General features: G+C 40.0%; 2 protein-coding genes across 4 annotated transcripts in view; both read right to left on the reverse strand.

Annotated features, from left to right (window-relative positions):
- Nucleotides 1-10,209, reverse strand: part of LOC124155338 (septin-1) — a 38,975-nt gene extending 28,766 nt beyond the window's left edge. Inside the window, exons 1-5 of the mRNA XM_046529071.1 lie at nucleotides 9,998-10,209; nucleotides 9,788-9,893; nucleotides 9,623-9,709; nucleotides 8,370-8,493; nucleotides 507-641 (exon numbers count right to left, since the gene is read on the reverse strand). Coding sequence (XP_046385027.1) covers nucleotides 507-641; nucleotides 8,370-8,493; nucleotides 9,623-9,709; nucleotides 9,788-9,893; nucleotides 9,998-10,021 — 476 coding nt within the window. The 5' untranslated portion in view covers nucleotides 10,022-10,209. The remainder of the gene's footprint in view (nucleotides 1-506; nucleotides 642-8,369; nucleotides 8,494-9,622; nucleotides 9,710-9,787; nucleotides 9,894-9,997) is intronic.
- Nucleotides 10,210-16,734: 6,525 nt separating this feature from the next.
- The window catches only part of LOC124155339 (max-binding protein MNT-like), a 174,025-nt gene continuing 169,268 nt past the window's right edge, over nucleotides 16,735-21,491 (reverse strand). For all 3 annotated transcript variants that reach the window (XM_046529074.1, XM_046529075.1, XM_046529073.1), the window contains 2 exons: nucleotides 20,834-21,021; nucleotides 16,735-19,482 (listed from right to left, as the gene is read on the reverse strand). In XM_046529074.1, coding sequence (XP_046385030.1) covers nucleotides 19,234-19,482; nucleotides 20,834-21,021 — 437 coding nt within the window. In that variant the 3' untranslated portion in view covers nucleotides 16,735-19,233. The remainder of the gene's footprint in view (nucleotides 19,483-20,833; nucleotides 21,022-21,491) is intronic.

The following is a 21,491-nucleotide window of genomic DNA, read 5'->3' on the forward strand; positions in this document are numbered from 1 at the left end:
CCGTACTCGCTTTAACGAGGTTCCACTGTATTTAGTGAAATTATTTTCGTTCACTTCTTGTGGTTGCTCATATAAATTTGCCATTAATTCAGATAATATGAGTTCATCCTTGGAACCAAGTATCGAGAACCGAGAACCCATTGGGGAGAACCGGAGCGGTACCGTGAACTGAAAAAATTTAAGAACCAACTGATCCTCAAACAAAGTGTTTGTTTGAAAGCATAGGCCAGCCAGAATTGTCTTTCAATGCTCAAGGAAATGAAATTCAATATGCAGAGGAAAGAGATGGCATGTCAGCACCTTATACAGGAGCAAATTATCAGAGTATTAAAATTCATTACACACCAAATATACTTTGAATGGACCAAAATCCAAAAGCAAACTGCTCCCAGCAGAGGGAGTCTCTTTTGAGAAGGGGTCCAAGGGATACTGCACAGCAGTAGCGACTAATGGCATGTCAGCATGTTATATTAGAACACATAAATGTCTTAAATAAGACTACTTACCCATGGCCAAACGGGGAGATGAAGTAAAAGCAGCAGTGTATTCGGTTGTCCACAATATTTCTTCGATTCAGCCCACTCTCATCACGGAGAAATCTCTCAAACTGGTCATCAATGTACTGTATTATTGCTCGAAAGCTATAATGAATAAAAGAATTTTCAATTAGAACGACCATCCAAATACGAAATATAACATAAAAATAGTATGAGAGGCATGAGTTGGTAAAATTGCTTCGTTTTAAATAAAGATTGAATCAATAATATAATTTATAAATACTGTATAAGCGCGTGTAAGAGGCGCACCTTTTTTCCCAGAAATTACAGCCGAAAAGAAGGGTGCGCCTCTTACACAAACTTCTAATCTTCCCCCCTCCCCTTTACCGGTCGCAAGTCCAAGGGGAACTGAGTGGCCTTGGTCTTCAGCGTGAGTAAGTCATCTGAAACCTTAGGTCAAAAACAAGCGGCAGGCAGGGGAGTTTCCCTTAGTGACGTTTTTTTAAAATGCTCCTGTTTGAATTTCTTGTAAGCATTACGCCGTCACGTCGGTATCTCAGAGGTGAGCATTGAAAAGATCGCGCGGGGTGATTCGCTCCGAAGCGCGCGCTAACTTTACTGCCATGAGTGGGCATCCCGCGGCATTCATACTGCATATAGTAATCGCTTATCAAACGTAGAGAAACACATAGTTTTGAAGGACATACCTGGTTAGTAGTCAAGATCTGTCTTGCCGAGCAATTTCCATTACTCTGAGCACCTGATTTTTCAAAAATCATCTTCAGATGCTAATATGAGGATTTTTGCAACTGAAAATTAGATTGGAGTCAAAACCTGCGCTTTAAAAAATTCGAACGAGTGTGTTCATTGTTGGATTAAATTGTGGATGTAAGAAATCAGAAATGCTTACAAATGAAGAGCGCGGAAAGAGAGGTCGAGGGGAAGGAGCACGCTCCCTCCCCTCCATATTTCAAGCTACGAGGCTATGAGCGAAGGAGCAAGGGACGAACACGTCCGATCTGGCATGTGACGTCGTTACCTTCAAAGCGAAGGGGCGAAGGCGCAGCAATGTGATATACGCAGTTTGCGTTGTCTGAAGTTTCCAGTCCGTCTTGTCTTGTTTGAATGCGCTTATGCTATGCTTGTTTCTTCCGAAAGTGTGCTGTTTGGACTATTTTGAATATTAGTAGCCTTGTTGTAACAATAAATCTTTGTGTCAAAAAATTACAGCTTAAAAAACTTAAATTCTGTCAGATATGCATTGCATTAGATCTCTATCTTTTTTTAAACCTCGTGCGTGTCATACAATTATTGAAAGCTATCGAGATATCTTCGGGCTCAGTAGATGACTCACCTAGCATTTGGTCTCCAGAAACCGGGAGATCGATCAAGGTCAGTTGCTGAGATGGGGTAGGGATGAAACACATTTCCATTGTTCCCCTGTAACTTGATATTTTCCTGTGGGGTCTCGGAAAGGAAAACAAACGGCAGAGGCATCAGCTGATGGAGGGCCGAGAGGAGCTCCGTTAAATCTACGACGTGGTTATTATCCTACGGCGCTGAGATTGCCCCGATTGTTGTCCAATCTCTTGGGAAGGTTCATGCTATGTGCCTGTCATGTTTTGCTTTAAAATTTTCCATGGCTGCAATTCTATTGCAATACTCCTGAGAGAGCATTTAAGTAAAATTGTTCGTGAATAGGACAAGCATCGTAGAGCAACGGCGTATGCGAAGAGAGGATCGGAACTCTTTCTACTCCCTCTAATGCCGCTATTACCGCCGTAGTTATCAAAATTTCCTCTTTCAATTAGTATTAAAAGAGGAAATTTCGATAACTGTCGAAATTCCAAGCATACGTCTGCGACACCGCGCGATAGTATCAAAAAATGCCGCAAATTTTTTTTCTTCATAGCTTGGATGCTCAAAATAGGGGTGCGCCTCTTACACACGCTTATACGGTACAAGCGCATTACTAATTTCTTAAATATATCTTGCCAAGGGTGAAATTCATCATGAAAAATTAATCCTGCCAAGTCAGGATTCAATTCAAGATGTGCCAAATGCTGGTTAGGTTAAACCAGTTACATCACCAAGCCCTTCCTTCAACGTGAATTTCAGACCGAATGATGAAATTTCTTTAGAATGATCTTGGCTCTTTCTGAGAGCTGGAAATCATGAGTCACTCACAATGAGCATGGCAGAATTTTGATTACATCTATCAGCACTAGTTGATGCATTAAATGCATATAAAGGTATTCCTTGCTCAATATGCTGCACACGACTGGGTCTCGAGATGCTATTCGTTCACGCAATCTTCCTTTTTCACCTCAACTACGCAACTCACCAACACTCTCATGCCCCCTTTTCATAAGCACAGGAAAAAAAACATATAAGAACACAATTCAACATAGAGTAAGTCCGCATCACACAAACAAGATGTGTTTCAAGACCTTAATAAGATGCATACAGCTGTAGTGATTTCCCATTCGCTCAGCCTGTTTCAGCGTTTGCACATCATTATTAAGAGCTGTCGGAGTAAAGAGCAGCTAGCCTGGTAGATACCTATATATTACTGGGAGTTGTAGGCAGGGCAAAATTTGGAAGTAGTAATGGAGGAGGAGGGGTTCCACGGCACACTTAGAATAAATTACACTGCCTGAAATACACCACTCACTCAACACTTTCAGCAACACATTGTATATGTATACGCATTCAGAGACTGTGCAACTCTAATATACCATTGTCATCATATAAATATCATAGTTAATGTGTAACACATACAATTAGTGAAGTTGGTAGGTAATTGTCACGTAAATAACGCAATGGAAAATGGTTATTCGACGTCATCAATCGGTGTACAGGTGAAAATGTTTAAGCACTCGAAAGCATATGATGAGGAAAACTTCATCATTAATGTTAATCTTATCCTCAATGATTCATGGATTTGAACAGCAATTGTTTCATAATATTTCCTGCAGCTAAATGCACGTACCTTTCCCATGGGCTATAACTTTGTCACAGTGGAAAGGCTTGCGAGTTCCTATGACCCCTAGAGCTGCACTGGCGGGATTAATTCTAAATTACATATTCCTGGTAGGGCCACCCATGGCAGATAGGTCGAAGGATAGGAGCCAGACGAAAGGTATTCCACATGATGGTGCCACGTAAAAGAACACTGCTGGAATGGACGTGGGAAACCCTACCAACTATCTCTTCCCTGAAAACATGGAGTTTGATTGTACTAGCCTCGGATGGAATCGCAGGACCCAGCCCATAAGGGCGGGTGTCGTAGGTGGAAGCGAGGTCGGCAAGGTCCTCGGGGTCCTAATCATGCGAAATCCTTGCAGAGACAAATCATCATCATCTTTTTCAGCAGCAGCAGCCAAGGAGGAGGACAAGAACACAAAGAGGATGGAGAAGGAGAAAGCATTTATGAATGTGAGGACAATGATGAGGGCAGGTAAACTAAAATATATATAATGGGAGGATAGATATCTTAGGTTTATGCGAATAGAGGTGGAAGGATGGGGGGACTATTGGAGTGATGGGTACGGGGTTATATATAGTGGTGGGGAGGAAAGTCAACGAGGAGTAGCTTTAGTATCAAACGGGAAGATAGGTAAGTGCGTGGTAGGTATAGATCATGCAAGTGATAGAATTCTAGTAGTAGAAATTGAGGCACGACCCACCAATCTTGTGGAGGTTCAAGTTTACATGCCCACAAGTAATCACAGGGAGGAAGAAATAGTAATGTGTATGAACAGCTCGAGGAAATAATTAGAGACACCCCAGGTAAGAAAAATCTGGTAGAAAATGATGGGGGACTGGAACGCTTCAATCGGGGAAGGGAGAGATGGAAATGAAGAAGGAGAATTTGCATAAGGAATACAGAACCACAGGGGATAGAAAGCAGCAGAATTTTGCAGGAGAAACAAGTTATTCATCACAAACACGTGGTTCGATCATCACAAAGGGTGAAGGTACACATGGAAAAGTCCAGGGGATATGAGGAGATATCAGAAAGACTACAACAAGGTGAGACAGAGGTTTAGAAATAGTGAGAAAAACTTGTGCAGCTTCCCTGCAGGGGATGCGGCTTCAGACCTCAACCTAGTACTTATGAAATGCAACGTCAGATTCAAAAGACTTATGAAAGTTAGTAAGGCGAAGAAATGGAATGTAGAAGCTCTAAAGGGGACTATTAGGAGAGAATATCAGGAACTAGTGGACAATAGTATCCGGGAGATTGAAAAATACACAGACTGTATAGGAAGGGTGGGATAATATTAAAACGAGAATAACCAAAGCGGCAGAGAAGTCAATTGGCTCGTTGACAGCAGATGGATACAGAAGCCTTGGGTTACGGAGGTAATGGTAAAAGAAATGGAGGAGAGAAGGAAGTGGAAGAATTTGGACACAGAGCAGAACAAAAGAATTTATAGGGAACTAAATAATTGATTATGGTGTGAAACTAAGAGGGCAAGGGAGACTTGGTGGAAAAGACAGTGTGAGGAAATGGAAAGGTTTCAAAAGGAAGGAGAGGTAGGTGCGTTGTACGCCAAAGTTAAACCACTATCGGGCGGCAAATGAGGGGAAGCAATTACTATAATTAAGGCTAAAGATGGAAGGATGCTAACCAAGCAAGAAGAGGTACAGAGTAGATGGAAGGAATACGTGGAGCATGTGTATGACGGAAGAAACAGGCTGGAGAGATTGAGTTTAGAGGAGGAAAGTGCAGTGGAGGAGGATAAAAATCGTTTTGAGCCTTCTTACCCCCCTTTTTGTTAGTCTTAAGTTATTGCCATTAAGGTACATGTTTGTTCATAAAACATTAGTTATTTTTTTTGCGAAGTGGCAGTTTTCCAGCAATATCTGGAACCGAGCGTGGTTATAACTTACGTAGGAATGTTAATTTTCTAGTTCCTAAGCCTAATCTTCTTTTATTTAAAAGATCGTTTCTTTATTTGGGGCCGAAAATTTTTAATAAATTACCTTGTTTGATCAAAGAGTTAAAGAGTATAAATAAATTTTGTAAAAAGGCCAAAGATTTGTTGTTATCCCATGTTAATATAAATGTTCTTTTTTGATGTGTTTGTGAATAATATACATACATATTATTATAAATTATTTTTATATTTTTGTGAAAGGAGGAAAAAGAATTTTATTTTGTTCTGTCCACATATTATACTTTATTCTTGTTTATTGTAAGTTTTTGTCACATATATGTTTCATAATGATGTTTCAAAAAATTATATATACTTTCTTTTTGTTTTCTGGCCTGCCTTGAATTTAATTTTTAAGATGGTAGCTTCCATGCTGTTTTTTTTATTTTGACCATTGAAGCTACCTGCTCCATTACTTTTTTGTGCTGTTAAAAAAAGTGTACATTCAAGGTTGGAGTAATAAATTCATTCATTCATAATCTTGGGCCGGGGATCTTAGATTCAGAAATCAAGAGGGCACTTCGTGATATGACGGCTAGGAAAGCAGTGGGCATGGACAATATCCCATGTGAGCTTCTGAAGAATATCGGGAGGAATGGTAAATAAAAGGCTTTTTGAACAAGTGCGCAAGACCTACGATGAGGGATGTTGGGCAGAGGATTTCGTGTAGAGGATTCTAACTCCACTACCGAAAATGGAGAAAGCTGTGGAATGTGGAGATTATAGGACTATTAGCCTAACATTTCTCACAGCGAAAGTGGTACTGAGATTATTGAACAGACAAATGGAGGCGAGGATAAAAGAGTATTTTGGCGATGATCAGTTTGGTTTCAGAAAAGGGAAGTCAACTCATGATGCAATAGTGATGAGGTCCCTGGTTGAGAGGAACCTAGAATATGACCAGGACGTGTATGCCTGCTTCGTGGATATTTAAAAAACCGGTTCATAGAGCGAACAGGGTAAAGTTAATGGATATACTCAAGAGAATAGGCATGGACTGGAGGAATAGACGACTGATTCGTAATCTGTATACGGCCCAGACTGCGCAAGTGAGGGTAGAGGAAGGAGAATTTGGGTGAGCAAGTACTGACCAAGGTGTGAGGCAAGGCTGTCCTCTATCACCGCTGCTTTTTAATGTGTATGCTGAGGAGATGGTAAGAGAAGTGTGGGATGAGCTGGAAGCTGGAGTAAAAGTGTTTCAATGTTTAAATCAGTGAGGTTCACAGATGATCAGGTGTTGATTAGTCAGTCAGCAAGGGGCCTTCAGGCTTTAGTGGATGCGTTAAACAAGCATTGCGAGGAGTATGGGATGAGGATTAATCACAAGACCAAGGTTATGTGGTTTTGTAAAGCATCCCGAGTGAGGAATGTGAGACTAAAGATAATGGTGGGTGGGGAAAAACTTGAGCAGGTAGAGCAATTCAACTATTTAGGAAGCACATTAGAGGACAAGGGATACAGTAGTGAAGGCATCAGGAAGAGAGTTGCATTGGCTAAGGATGTTATCTTGGAAAAGAAGGAGCTTATGAGAGAATCGTTATGTAAGAGTTTACAGAAAAGGTTAGTGAAGAGTATGATCTAGAGAGTAGCTCTGCGGTGTGGAAATGTGGAAACTGAGGAAGGAGGACGAGAAAAGATTGGAGGCATTCGAGATGTGGGTATGGAGAAGAATGGAGAAGGTGAAGTGGACAGAGAGGAGGAGGAACGACGAAGTGATGGAAATGGTGGGTGAGGAGAGGCAGCATGTAGATGAGATACGGTGGAAACAGAAGGTTTGGATGGAGTGAGTACTTAGCAGGGATGGGATGTTGAAAATGGTGTTAGAGGGTAGAATGTTAGGGAAACGAGGGAGGAGAAGGAAAAGAATAGGATTTTTAGATAGATTGAAAGGGAGTAGGCCTTACTGTGAATTGAAGAAGGCAGTGCTTTACAAATACGTATACTTGAGGTAACCCTGGTATTTCCAGTGAACATAAAACTCCCTAAGATTTCCCTGTTTCCACACTACGATGATATTCTGAATGACTAATAGAGGCACAGAGAGACAAATTCCAAAATGAACCACACTGTTACTAACAAAAAGGTCAATTGATGCATAGGTGGAAGATAAAGAAGGTAAGAATAATAAAGGCAGAACATTAAGCCACTGGCTGAGGAAGCAGCCAGACGAAACTTAGAGACTGCCATGGAGGACAAAATGGAAAGAACAGAATCCAACTGCACTGACGTTAGAGAGATGGAATGAGCTCAAAAAGACCATTGCACTTGGTGCATATAACTGGCAAACAAGCCAGCTCAAAGCAAAAGAACATCGGTTTCTATTGAGGCCTCAACCCTAAAGTTAGTTTGCATAGGTAAGGATAGAGCTCACCCAGCAATAAGCAAATGGCATGTGAAATCACAACAAGACTACACCTGGGATTACTCATTGTCAGACTGAAGGGTTTTTCTTAATATGTACATAGATTCCTCAAATAAAATTCCCTGTCTCATCCGTCACTAAGCTCTTCATTTTCTCTGGTTTTTTTCACATGCAAGAAGGAAGAAACATAGTCTGGAAAAATGACCAATGGGTATTGTAAAGTATGCTATTAACAACCACCACTCTTCAACAAAAACATGCATATTAACTCCAGGTAGGTTAATCCTAAGTACATGATTCCCTGCAAATGTTACTACCCAACAAAATCCACACTAAACTAATCCAATTCCAACAGTGCACCATTAACAAGGGCAAAATTTAAGTACACAGCAATAGTTCTACGAATTTGACTTAGAAATAACAATTACTTATCAGCATCACTACACACTACCACTCAACTGATTTCTACCAAGTAAATCATGGATTAAAAGATGCCATGCAGAAAGGAAACTGACAATTAATTACGTATCATGATTGATTGCTAAAAAACAACATAAATTCAATTACCTGTCTGTGTTATCAATAGCATCTCCATATCCAGGAGTATCAACCACAGTAAGTCGAAGCTTCACTCCTCGTTCCTCAATTTCAACAGTCGATGCATCTAGTTTCACCGTCTTATTCTGTTTTTCTGCAATGGATACCTTCATTTTTAAAAACACTGACAATAGAAAGCACTTGCCTTATTTAAAGTCAACATACAACATATGTTAAAATAGGTGGAAAAATGAGGAATCGATAAAACCGTACCATAGCCAAACTTCATACAACAGCTTTCATATCGCTTTGATATAATTCTTCCCACTTATATATAATATCCATCACAACACTGTTGACAATGAATGGAAACTATACACCTGGCGCGCAAAATCTGTATCAGAAAAACAAATTTACGGGAGTGAAAGTTAATAAAAACAATTCTTACGTAGGCCTCACTATAAAATCACCATAAATGTAGTGACACGATGCACACGAAACATGAGTTCCAACAATAATCACACAATCAGTTACGAAAACAGCCAACTGCATGATTTAAAAACATTTCGAGGCAGTTTTCACTACGCTAATTGCAAAAATTACCCTGAGCATATGCTTGAATCACTGAAGATATTTAACTTAAATTTCAAATGACATTATCGGCATGCAATGGAAATGCTATCATTATATTCTCTGGCGGTAAAATCCGTACGGATATGCATCGTGAATTAGAATTTTACACGTGTTATTCGTTAGCTATGCCCACAGCAATTTCGGAATTTAATGGTATGGATTTATGCTTTGACCGAACGTCTACGCCATGAATTCCCTCATACGTAGCCTACTTGGGTTAAAATCACTTTCAAATTCGTTGACTTTGATTCAAAAAGCAAGCAAGCAAAATTAGCAAGTTTCTATGTGCGCGTTTTCTCACACAGAAACTCGGTCACACATCCGCCGTGTCTCCCTGCCTTAAAAATCATAACATTCTGAACCTTACGAAAATAGACAGCTAGTTTTGGAAAAGAAATCCATTACTTTAATACCCACTCAATCGTCATATTATCGACAAAAGTTGCTGAAAAATACGACCACAAGACGATGACTCGCGCATAACTGTATGTTCACGATTCACTAGTTATCCGCATCGTTCCACAATGATTTATTCTGCTAACTTAAGGTCCATTAATTTAAACAGCAACAGTTAACTAGATACTTCTCACAGTATCACGTTCGCGAGAAAAAAATAGTGAGCCAAAATGTCACAACAGAGATAAACTTACCAACTGCATCTGGCACAACTCTTTCAGGATACAGATCTGTCAAAAATAAACTGTTGACCAAAGTTGACTTGCCCAAGCCGGACTCACCTGAGAAAATTCGGTATAGTTAAACAAAAACAAACATATAGTTTGGTGTATTTAGAATATAAAACATAAAAAACCCACCAACGACCATAAGTGTAAATTCAAATCCTTTCTTCACGGATTTTCGATGAACTTGATTCGGTAAGTTGGCAAATCCCACATAACCGGGAGTCTCAAGGCTAGAAAACTAAAGGAATGAAAAATTTCTTCAATACAGTAGCAGGCTAACCAGTTACTATTAAAAAAAACTACGGCCACAAGTGACACATAAGCTGAGCCAAGCTTACTCACAGTTTTCACAGATTCGCTAGACATTTTGTTCTTTCACGAAATACAGATTGATAATGGTGTATCAGGGCATTTAGACCTTATATCCTAATACAGCAAATACAGGGGGTAAAACTGGATCCTTAAAGTGACATATTCCTACCGGTATCACAAATTGATTTTGAAGCCATTGAGCCCATTGAATGATTGAAGCACAGAAACCCGGAAATATCGTCATTCAACATTTTTCCATTTCCGTTTACTCGTATTTGACCAATCATCATTTGACTTTATATTGAGGCGTGGCAGGGAGGTGACTCGTAGGTGATTAATCAACATTTACCGTTTGGAGAGGACATTATCTATGTCGTTTAGACTCTTTAGACTAAAGTTACTTCGCTATTCGGAAAAATTTGCTTTCGCATACTCAGATTTACATTTACGTTACTATTGTGTCGCAATGCATATCTCATCTATGTTTTTATGTTTGGTTATGATGCATTCATAAATGGAGGAAATAGAGTTCGTCCTAGTAAACTATTGATGATTATGAATGAATCACAGTGTTCAGCCTAATCGTCTATTCCGCTGGATAAAAGCTAATTTTATTCCTGCCAGGAGATCAGTGGAGTTCTGTGAGAATGGCGGGTTTTCGAATGAAGGTCCGTGTGCCTTTGTTTTCTTGTAGTTGGGATCATAGAATTAATTTTGTGTCTCCTCATAATGTCATAATATGCAATATGTCCACGAAATATTCGTTAACGGACGACCTAGTTTTTTACTGAGTACCTGCGCGCACTATGTAATCATTAAATAAGTAAAATATTCATAATTTGAAGTGATATCAGGAAGGCTGACTATAACACAAGAAAATTAAGTAAGGAGGCAAAACAGTGGATACCAGCAAAAAAGTGAGAAATATGGTAGATAAAATAATAGCAAAAGTAAATGTTGAGGGTGGCTAAATATTTGGTTTCGTATTATTTTATAAATGAGTAAACTTGTGAGAAAGATCATTATGAATGAGTATCATTTGCAAGTAAGTGAACTAGAAGAAAACGGAACAATAGTGACACTGAAAGGTACGAGCATTAATAATATATACTGTTAGAACAGCAAAAAAAATAATGTGAATGAAATGTGAAAATGATACCAGGAAATTCAATTGTCGTATTAATAAATATGTTTAACCATTTGACCATAGCATTATTAAATTATGAACATGATTACAAAATGAATGTGCATAATACCCAGTTTTTAATATTCATTAGCGAAAAAAGATAGCTAAAAAGTACTTCAATCGGCAAGTAAATTGAGTGCATACTGTAGGTCATCTTTGCCGATGGTGAAAGGGTTCGGGGGAAACAAAGCAGGGAACAAGTCCAAATGCTCACACAAATCTACTCCACTTTATTCAGATCAAGCCTTACACTCCTATTCCGCTGCCCAACTGCGACTGCCTCCCCTAGCCGCCGTCAGCCCACGCCCATGGAGTCGTCCAAGAGTGATCGTTTCTCAAGCAACTCTTCCTATGACAACAGGAACGTGCTTAATGGCTGGGTTTAAAACAAAGTCCGTTCGAGGCGGCTCCCCGTCATCTCATGGCTTTCATTAAGTTTAATGAAAGCCTCGCTTACAATACTTGTGATTGGCTGCAATCGTATAAGGAATACTGCTAACGATAAATCAGTATGGTTTATACTTGGCACGGGCTCCTTTAAATGTATACTCCATTAATCACATGGAAAGTGAACTGACCATTCTCATGAATCACAATGCCGAGATTTTGGAGATGTTTATACATATCCAAAGATTGTATATACCCAGGGACGCTGACTTACGAAAAATATTGGGGGGCCCAAACTGGGGATCTTGCCACGGGAAATTTTTTAAGTAGTGAGTTTTAAGTTTTTTAAGCATTTTAGAAGTCATATGATCAACATTAGAACCCTGTTAACTCGAATATCGAAATCTGGACACTCTCGGGAAAATCGACAAGCCTGGCACATTTTTTCCTCACCCCCATGACGAATTTTTGAGGGGGCTCGGGCCCCCTCAGGCCCCATGGAGTCGGCGCCACTGTATATACCATAGAGGTCCTTCTAACATCTATGGTGTGATTCATATGATACCAACTTACTTGCCCATGCTATCAACAAAATCTTTATTTAATCGCTTAGAGACCATGTAATGCACAGGAAAGGATACTGATATTTAATGAGTCTTCCAAAGTCGAGCACACAATTAGTATTCTGATGATGCTCAGAGCCTCATTTTATTATTCTTCAATACACATTAGATTGCATATCTCCTTCTCCCCTAGCTTAGTGCTGCTATGCATACTTCCTGTAGTTACAATACCCCTGACTGTTGTGAGGAAGGTGTTGACTGTCACATATTGTCCTGCGTGTGTGTCAATTCATCTTCGTGACGACAGTTTCGTCAAGACAGGTATCTTCAGTTTTGAAATGTTGCCTGCCATGAATCTGTCTTTACGAAGATGAATTGATGCCGTGGACAACCCAGAAACCTACACCACTGTGCAGAAGCCTCCATCAACTGTCACGAACTATTACTTAAGGTAATAAAACAGTTAATAAGTAGGTTTACACAAAATAGAGAACATACGTCCATGGTTTTACACAGCCCTGCTTGATTTTGATCCCACATTGAATTTGCGTTTCCAGTTCAGCCCTTTACGCTTCTTTCTTTACGCATGAACCCTTCTCTCGCACAGTCCCCCTTCTCTGCCATCCTCCTGCTCATTGTGTTGTCCCTTTGTACTTGCAGCATTCACATCCTCTCACAGCAGTTTAATCCTCCCCTCACACCTACTCCCCTTCATACTTATTCCCTTCCAGTCCCCTTATCTGAAATGCCTCCACTCTTTTATTCCCTTTCTTCCGCCATGTGAAGCACCATGCTCTAGGTCGTGCTTTTAAACAGTAATCCCATCATCAGCTCTTTACAAATCACAATGTCTCTCATTTTGCTTTCATTACTGACCATGTAATCACCAATAGGGAGGAGAACAGGTGTCGGAGGGCTTGGCTGAGATATGTACATATTTCCAAAGACAGGGCCTCCAAATGCCAATTTCAGTTGGCAGGAAAGTAGTCTCTCCAAAATCTATTTTCCAATTTCTCACTCATTCTTACAGTTTGACAACCCCTACCCTCTCTCTCCTCCTCCTCCCAATCATGACTGTCTCAGATAATAGTAAGACCATTTTCAGACATTTTCCTTTCAACTTTCACTGGACATACGTATGTATCTAGTTAAAAGCCAATTAGAAGCTCAACTCATAATTATTCCAATATTTTCTTTAATCTAGCATCTTGCAAATATAGGTAAAGTAATCAAGGTAACCCGCGTAAGCTTTGCGGCTATCTCCTATGCGTAGGTCCTCAAGACCCATGCTCTTGAAGCTTTAGAAAATTGCAGAGGCCTATAGAGTTCTTCATTTCAGGTGACTATCAATGTCAACTTAAATCACCTATGCAAAGCATGTGCAATTTCCATTTTCTTCTAGTAAATTTTGCGCTTAATATTGAACTGGTTTTACAATGACTAAAAAGTTTGAGCAGAAGTCCATTTTTTTATGATGTCAACAGAAACCATTAACAATGTAATATTATGTGGCGAGAGTACTTTCAATGGTGCAAATTCCATTTCAAGGGAATGCATACAAGACAATTCAAAGAAGAAAGTCCCACTAAAACCCTCCGTCAGGCACAATGGATCTGACAGGCAGAGTGCAAGTGCTTTTTTATTTCTTCACGCTATTAGGCGGCATAGACCCTTTATGCTCATAGTATGTAGCTGTTTGTTTTGACACACTATGCATGCTTCCCGCTTAGTTTGACTTCTGCTGTCCCCACGGGAAGCTGTTTAAGTTTGGATCACAGAAGCTCATTGTGCCCTAACTCATCACAATTTTAAATGTGTGCATTTTTTAAATAAATGGCTTAAAACATTTATACTAACATCACATTTACTTTTTTAAATATGCTTCTTTTCAATTTTTTTGTTCATTTACCTTAATTTAACAGTCCTGCCTGACCAGGACATTGCGTCCGAACACGTAATAATGAAATTTTTCTAATCGTTTGTCCTAGATTTTTCGTAAATATGTTCCGCCAAGTCTTCAATGTAAACCGACAGATAAAGACGAAATTGTGGATTTACTAACTTCTGGAGATGACGATCCGACCTTGAACGAAGATTTGGGAGAAGAAAGTGACATTGCTTCCAAGGATAAGGCGTGACGACTCCGATACAAAACAGGATGGTTCGACTGATGAAGATGATGGTAATGCTGGTGCAAGTGGAAGTTATTTTTTGGGGAAAGATAAGGTAACCTAGTGGAACCCTAATCCTGCTCTAACACGTGCACTATGTGATTACTCAATTACCTGGAGTCATGGGGAATGCAATTGCTGCAAAAACTGCTGTAGAATGTTGGAATTGTCTCATTACAGATGAAATGTTGGACATAATTGTTAGGTACACCAACCAGTACATCGAAATAATCAAGACCAATTTTTCCAGGGAGAGGGATATGTATCAAACTCACAGATGCTATTGAAATTAAAGCATTCATTGGATTGCTTTATCTGGCTGGAGCGTACCGAGGTAATCGCCAAAGCCTCGAGGAACTTTGGGGGAGAGAGGGTGATGGAATTGAAAAATTTGGACTTGTGATGAATATCAAGCAGTTTAAGACTTTGATTCGCTGTGTTCGTTTTGACAACCAAAACTCCAGGGATGAGAGAAAAAAGTCAGATCGACTTGCTCCAGTGCGTGGTTTTTTCAGTCAGTTTCTGCAGGGCTGCCAGGAGTGTTACAATCCTAGGGAGAATGTAACCGTTGATAAGACACTTCCAGGCTTTCGAGGAAAGTGCCCCTTTAGGCAGCATATGCCAAGTAAATATGGCCAAACCAAGTAAATATGGCTTTAAGTGTTTTGCTCTCGTCGACGCAAAAGTTTATTATACATACAAAATGAAAATTTATGTGTGAAGCGCCAGAAGGGCCATTCTCTATTAGCAACAAGGCATCCGAAGTGGTGAAAAGGATGACTGAGACGTTATTCCTTTTCTGTATTTTTATTGTATATATGTATATACTTATGGTAAACGCATCTCCTAATGTCTTTTGTTTTTTTATATTGCATCTTTTTTTGTATGCAAATCTTGACGTAGCCATGCATTGTATTTTGCCAACGGTGATAAATAAATATTATTATTATTATTTGGATCTGGACGCAATTTAACGACTGATAACTGGTTTACTGATATGGACCTAGTCAATCATCTGAAAGAGAAGAAAATATCCTACGTTGGGACTGTCAGAAAAAATATAAGACACCTGCCCCTCGACTTCGCTACCAGATTTTGAAAGAAATTGGCAACCAAATTGTGGTGCACAGTTGGTGAGGTAACTGGCAGAGATTAGCCTCTCAATCATGACTTTAAATGCCCGACGTCCTTCTCTGACCATTACGAATTCCTATCTCACCTTCCATATATGCACTTTTAGTGAGTATATATGACAGACACATCTGCCTACTTTCGTTCTGTGACTCTTTGTTGTCAGTGTTTGTGTGCCCTTATATTTTAGAATATCATTTCCGGATGACGGCAGGAAAGAAATGTCTCCTCTGGGAGCAGCATCTGGTGGATACCAATGAAAGATATCCTTCCACTCACGCTTTAGTTTATCTGCTTTCTTAGCGGTTGCCAGTGATGTGTGGGGATACTGAATGCTTTCCTTTGTACTTCATTATCATCTGTTTTTCTTCCTCATCGTTTCCTTTATCTTTCAACGTGGCAATGATAGTGAAGGCACGGACTGTCCAGGCATTTTCACTTGATGCTTTTGCGATGTTTACCACTCGATGCTTGAATACATTTCGTGAAACATAATTACCTAAAGAGCACGTTAAATCACACCCAGCTGGATCGGTTTGGAGCCGTATGAAGGGGTGAAAAAGGGTGTATACTACACGTAAGACATCGTTTGAGTGTTAGACTACACTGTTAATAGTGCATTAACATTTCAAGTTGCAGCTCTGAGGCGTGCTTTGACTTAATAATGCCTTTTCGTATGCGTGCCTATCAGGCATATTGCGCCTCAACTCGGGAGTTCACATATTGCGCCGGACGGAAGGTTAAGGGGAATTAAAGAAATTCCAAAAAACACAATCTACAACCAAACAGGAAGCTGAGTGTACTGTACAAAATAATCATATTGGGAATACAAACTCTACTCCAATAGGCTGGTGTCTGCATTAGGTATTCATTGCAATGTAAAAGCAGTCGAGTAAAGGTGGCAGAGGTATGCTTATTTGCTTTCCTCTATGACCTAATACCTGTAACAATAGAAAACATATGAAATCTTCCCGTATAATCTTATTAATTAATCAATGAGAAGCAAATAATGTTGAAAGAGCCACCTGATGTAAACAACAGTTTCCATATTTCTCCCCGTAGAGGTCCGTGAAGTAAAATCTGATGCTTTCCCAGTGAATATATTCGGAAGGAGGGAGACCACCCGGCTGGAAGCCCGAATGGCCTCATTTGAACAGTTTCCATATTTGTTTCCTTTGGGGTCCCTCTGGTACACCTGACCCCACTTCATACAATTGGGACCCAAGGTCTATCAATTCAAAGGTCAGCCCATCAAGGGCTGATCAGTTGCGATTGCAAATGACCCAATGCAATATGGATAATTCCTGCAGTAAAATGATTATACAAATATTGAAAATTCAATATTTAATCCTAATATTTACACGTACATACATGTAACAATTCTTTTAACAATAATATTATATTTTATGTACACAGAATGCCAAGACAAATGCACTTTATAGGAGCAGCACCAAATTACCCCGAGAATGAATCATTCAGGTAATGGAGGCAAACAATTTGTGCACTTGATTGTATTCCCCACCATAACTCTAAATAAACAACATTTTCAAAAATTCACCACCACATCTCAACAACTATTGTGTTGAAAAAGTTGGCATTTATAACATGCTGCCTAAGGTACTGCTGACAACACATGAAAGTTGGAAAATGACTGGGAAACAGCACAATATCATTAGATGCAATCGAGCGTTGATATTCCCACGCACTCCATTGGCAAAGAACACATAAATAGACCCTCCAAGAGTGTCACGTTGTGCTGCATGCAAAATTAATGCACAGAGACACCTGCAGGGAAGACTCGAAGACTGATCTAAAAATTTCAAGCTCTGGTGAAAATTCAGGCCTCTTTGTCGAAGGATTAAGAGGCTATATATAATGACATAGGAATCATGAAAGATCACAGGATATAAAGATGATGACAACTATATTTGTACAATTTGAGTTACCTGCAAATACTTAGGAGGAGAAGAGAGAAATCTATGAACCACAAACATCTTTCACTAGCACAAGAGGAGTATCTCCTAAAATCCTCTACAGTTATGACAATGTTGTAATTGTCTTTCAGGTATTAGTACAGGTATAAAATGAATTACAATTTAACAAATCAATTTTCCTTCCCAGTATGTCATATATGTACAACGACTTCAACAGGTGGGATAATCTTTCTGAGAACATTGTATAGGCTCAACAGGAGTTGACCTGTACTTACTTCTGATAGGGACTGAGGTATTTGAGTGAGAGTTAGTGGAGGCTTTTATATTTAAGCACCAGAAATGACAGAAACAGCTTACAATAACTTAAGTTTTTGTACTTCCCATGAATGTGTAGTATTGGTATACTGTTCCAAGACATGTGTTACTCTCCCACTCTCTTTAAAGAGAAATGCTAACAAGATGCTAAACAACATTGCCTCACACAACACAACCTTCATCAGCAATAACCATGGGACACGAGAGGGAAAATATCAGCAGCAAAGTGTGGATGCCAAGGATGGATTCCATAATCTTTTCACTCTCAGATTCCTTAGGTAACAGACCACACAGCCACAAATGCCACAAAAAAGGACAGAACAATAACATTAGTACAGTCAACATTAATTAAAATCATACACATTAACCATTCGTAACATTTTAAGGTTGATCAACAATATACTTTGTGTTATGACGCTCACAACAAGACACTCATTAAAAATATCTCCTCAACAGCAGCACACACACTCGCAAATGCACAAACACACATGAAATCCATAGGAAACACACTCTCTCGTCAGTTTCCACAAGAGTGTTCCCCGCACACGACGCACACAATGAAGTCTTTTCTCCACACGCTGATCACAATTACATTAGGCCACCATCGCAAATAGAAAACCCCACTCACTCCAATCTGAAACTCTTTCTAACATTTTTAGATGCAGAATTTGAGAATTTAATTATCCTTCCAAACTCAGCTCATAACAAGCATTTTACCTGATCAATACATCCGAGTATGCATCCTTCATCTAAATATCACCAGTTTTGCATGTTTAAGTCCATCCTAGAGGAAAACTATGTCGCTTATGAAGAAACGAGAACTTCAACAATGGAAGGATAAAAATTTCACCTGGTCCTTATGTGAATAGATGACTTCATTACCAAAAGGCTCCGTCGTAAATGTATGTATGTGGCACTTGTCTGTTTCACATTGCTGTCATGCCTATCGGAGGCACTTTTTTTCATCACGTGGAAACTATCAGGGAGGTTGAGGGCACTCACTGCGTATTCAACTCTGTCAAAGCAGAGCAGTTGTTTCCGAGGTCAGTGGCCAAGGAAGAAAAAGCACTCCAGACCCAATGGCCAGCATCCCGCCCTGCACAAACAAAAGCATCCTCTCATCATGCTCTCGCTGGTTCTTGCACCAAATCAACTTAAAGAATGAAGCATACACTCGCACCGTTGGTTCTCTTCCAACTCACTGGTCCCTTTGAGAGCAAGAGTTATAGCAGCAAGGCCGTACCACACACGAGTGTGCCAGGGGTCAAACCCCCCAAATATGTTCACGAGATACTGTCTCCCAGTCGAGCTGCCTGAAGGCAGGGGATGGGACCACCCTGGTAACTGCATTCATCGCTCCCCTCTTTCCTCACCAGCCGCCTTCCACACACGACCCGACCACAGCATTTTCACTTCCCCTCTTCCAACCCTGTCATGGGACAACTTTCGCCACCTTGACAGTAAGCAAACCCTTCCAACCTTCTGAACCCCAACAAAATACGCCAGCCAAACAACTTTCCTGGCTCCAGCCTTGCAATTGAATGCTTCCCAACAATATCCCTTGAGAGGACATGGTTGCTCACTGCGGAGGAGAGGGACCAGAGCGAGCACCTGACGATGATGACGAGGGCTGAGTCTTGGCACCACCATGGTGCTTGGGTGGCACTGCAGCACTTGGAGCAGAGCTGACGACAACAAGGGGCTTGACGAGGTGTGCCAGTCCTCCGAGAGCAGCAGCCGTTGTCAGGTACGTAGGGGCGTTCATGAGCTGTCCCCCCATTGCAAGGGGCTTGAGCAATGGAATGTGCCCTCCACCCGTAGACATCACCTGCGCATTGAAAAAGACCACGCAACATACATTATGGCCCAGCTAGTCAAACACAACTTGCCTCAACTAATGCTATCCACAGAGTTTATTTATCAATGAATATTTCTTGACCTCTTTTTTTTAATTTATTTGTATCTTCAAATACTAGGAGATGGGTCAATATCAATGTTTTTTTTAACCAACCAATCTCTGGTCAACATTTTGCAAATTGTATTTTTGCATCATCTGAGCTAGAACTATAAATTTTTTTATAAACTGACACTTCACTGAAAAAAGTTCATACTCTCCATTGTAATTGAACTTATCATACTTATTTGAAATTATTTTGACCTAACTCCAATAGCTTCAAGACATACACATAAGAATTCATTACATATTTAGTTTAAATAAATATGACCTCACATAGCAATTATACCATTTCACAGGGGTCGAGTATCAATTAATGAATTTGATAACATGTATTGGCAAATTTAATAAGTGGTTTATTTTGTTTTTAAAAATTTTTCTTTCACTAAAATTGCCTCTGTGTGCCATTAAATTCATGTGTGTATCAAAGGGCACCAAAACTCTTGCATAAACGGCAAATTTTCCCCTCACAGAAAATTTGCTGTGACAGCTGATAGATGCAAACACGATACACACTGCACTGAGATTTTCAACCCCTGTTAACATCCTCATTTGAAATTTGAATCTCTCGTTCGTTTGCATATCCCTTAATTTGTGAGTGCTTCTTTAACCTACGTTCTAATCTCTTCACGACACTACCAACATGGTCTTCCCCTGTTTCTCTTCTAGTAAGCTGTTTTGTAGTATCCTTTAATAATGCATTAATTTTTGCCATTCCCAGATACATTTGCAGGTCATATTTGTGGGCGAGCGAGCAAACACATTTTATTTCTTCAACGAAGACAAATACTCCTTGTTTGCAAATCTATCATAGTTCCAAGATAAGAATTTATACTTCATCTCATTTTGTTATAAATTCTTGATTCAAATGCTATGGGTAAAAGAAATAAGTTTTGATTGAACAAAAATAGTTTAATATTCAATTTTACGGCTCTATTTTTTGGTCCAAATGGTATTAATGATTGGTAGATAAAAAATCCATGCGTCAATATTTAATCAACATATGAGGACCATCATAATGTCTACATCGACACCACCATCTTAATACTATCATCAACATAGTGTCAATTGAAAATCAATGTGGATTCAACATCAATGTTCCACTGGGTGCGGTGCTTACAATTTGTTTATGCACACAGGAGGTACACGAGTACGAAGTCAGTCCCTTGTTTGCTTATGGCACATCTTCATGAATCAAGTGGTTCTTTCTTTGGCATTAGTGTACCTTGGTTCCAACAGAGGCAGCACCCACCAGTGGGCCAGAGCCGCTGGCTGGTCCGAGGATATGCGCTGCCACTGGCCCCCCGCCGGTGGATGATACGAGCGCCAGTGGTGCCATGAGGGGGTGGCCGACGCCACTCGTCGTCACGAGGGCAGCGTGGCCAGCAAGTGGAGTCACCAGGTGGGTGATGCCTGAAACACACAAGCGGTTGCAGCACAAATTACCTAAGGAAGTCAAACGGGAAGCAACTGAAGCGTGACTCCCCTCCACACACGCATATCCCCAGCACTCACTACCCTCTTGTTTCCCCCATCTCTGTCCCTCTCCAGTCAAATCTCCTCCACACCTACATCTTGAAAGCCTGAACCTCACATTCATCTTACTTCCTCACAGTCCACGTGTCTATCTCACATAATCTGACTCCATTCACCAAGCTTAACTCAATTCCCAGAGCTCTTGCCCACATTGCCTCTCATCTGCATCTGCCTTTCTACATATACTCCACTTCTATATTGTTTTCTGATACTTTAAGTCAGCAAATGTTCTCCTTCAATGTGCAGTTTTCTTTTTAAAACATGACTCACCAATAATAAAATCATAACTAAACTGCTGTTTTGTAATAAATAACCGCTTGTCAAGGAAATCTGCTACCGTCAATTTC

The sequence above is a fragment of the Ischnura elegans genome, chromosome 3 (genome assembly GCF_921293095.1).
Source record: "Ischnura elegans chromosome 3, ioIscEleg1.1, whole genome shotgun sequence".
NCBI lineage: Eukaryota > Metazoa > Arthropoda > Insecta > Odonata > Coenagrionidae > Ischnura > Ischnura elegans.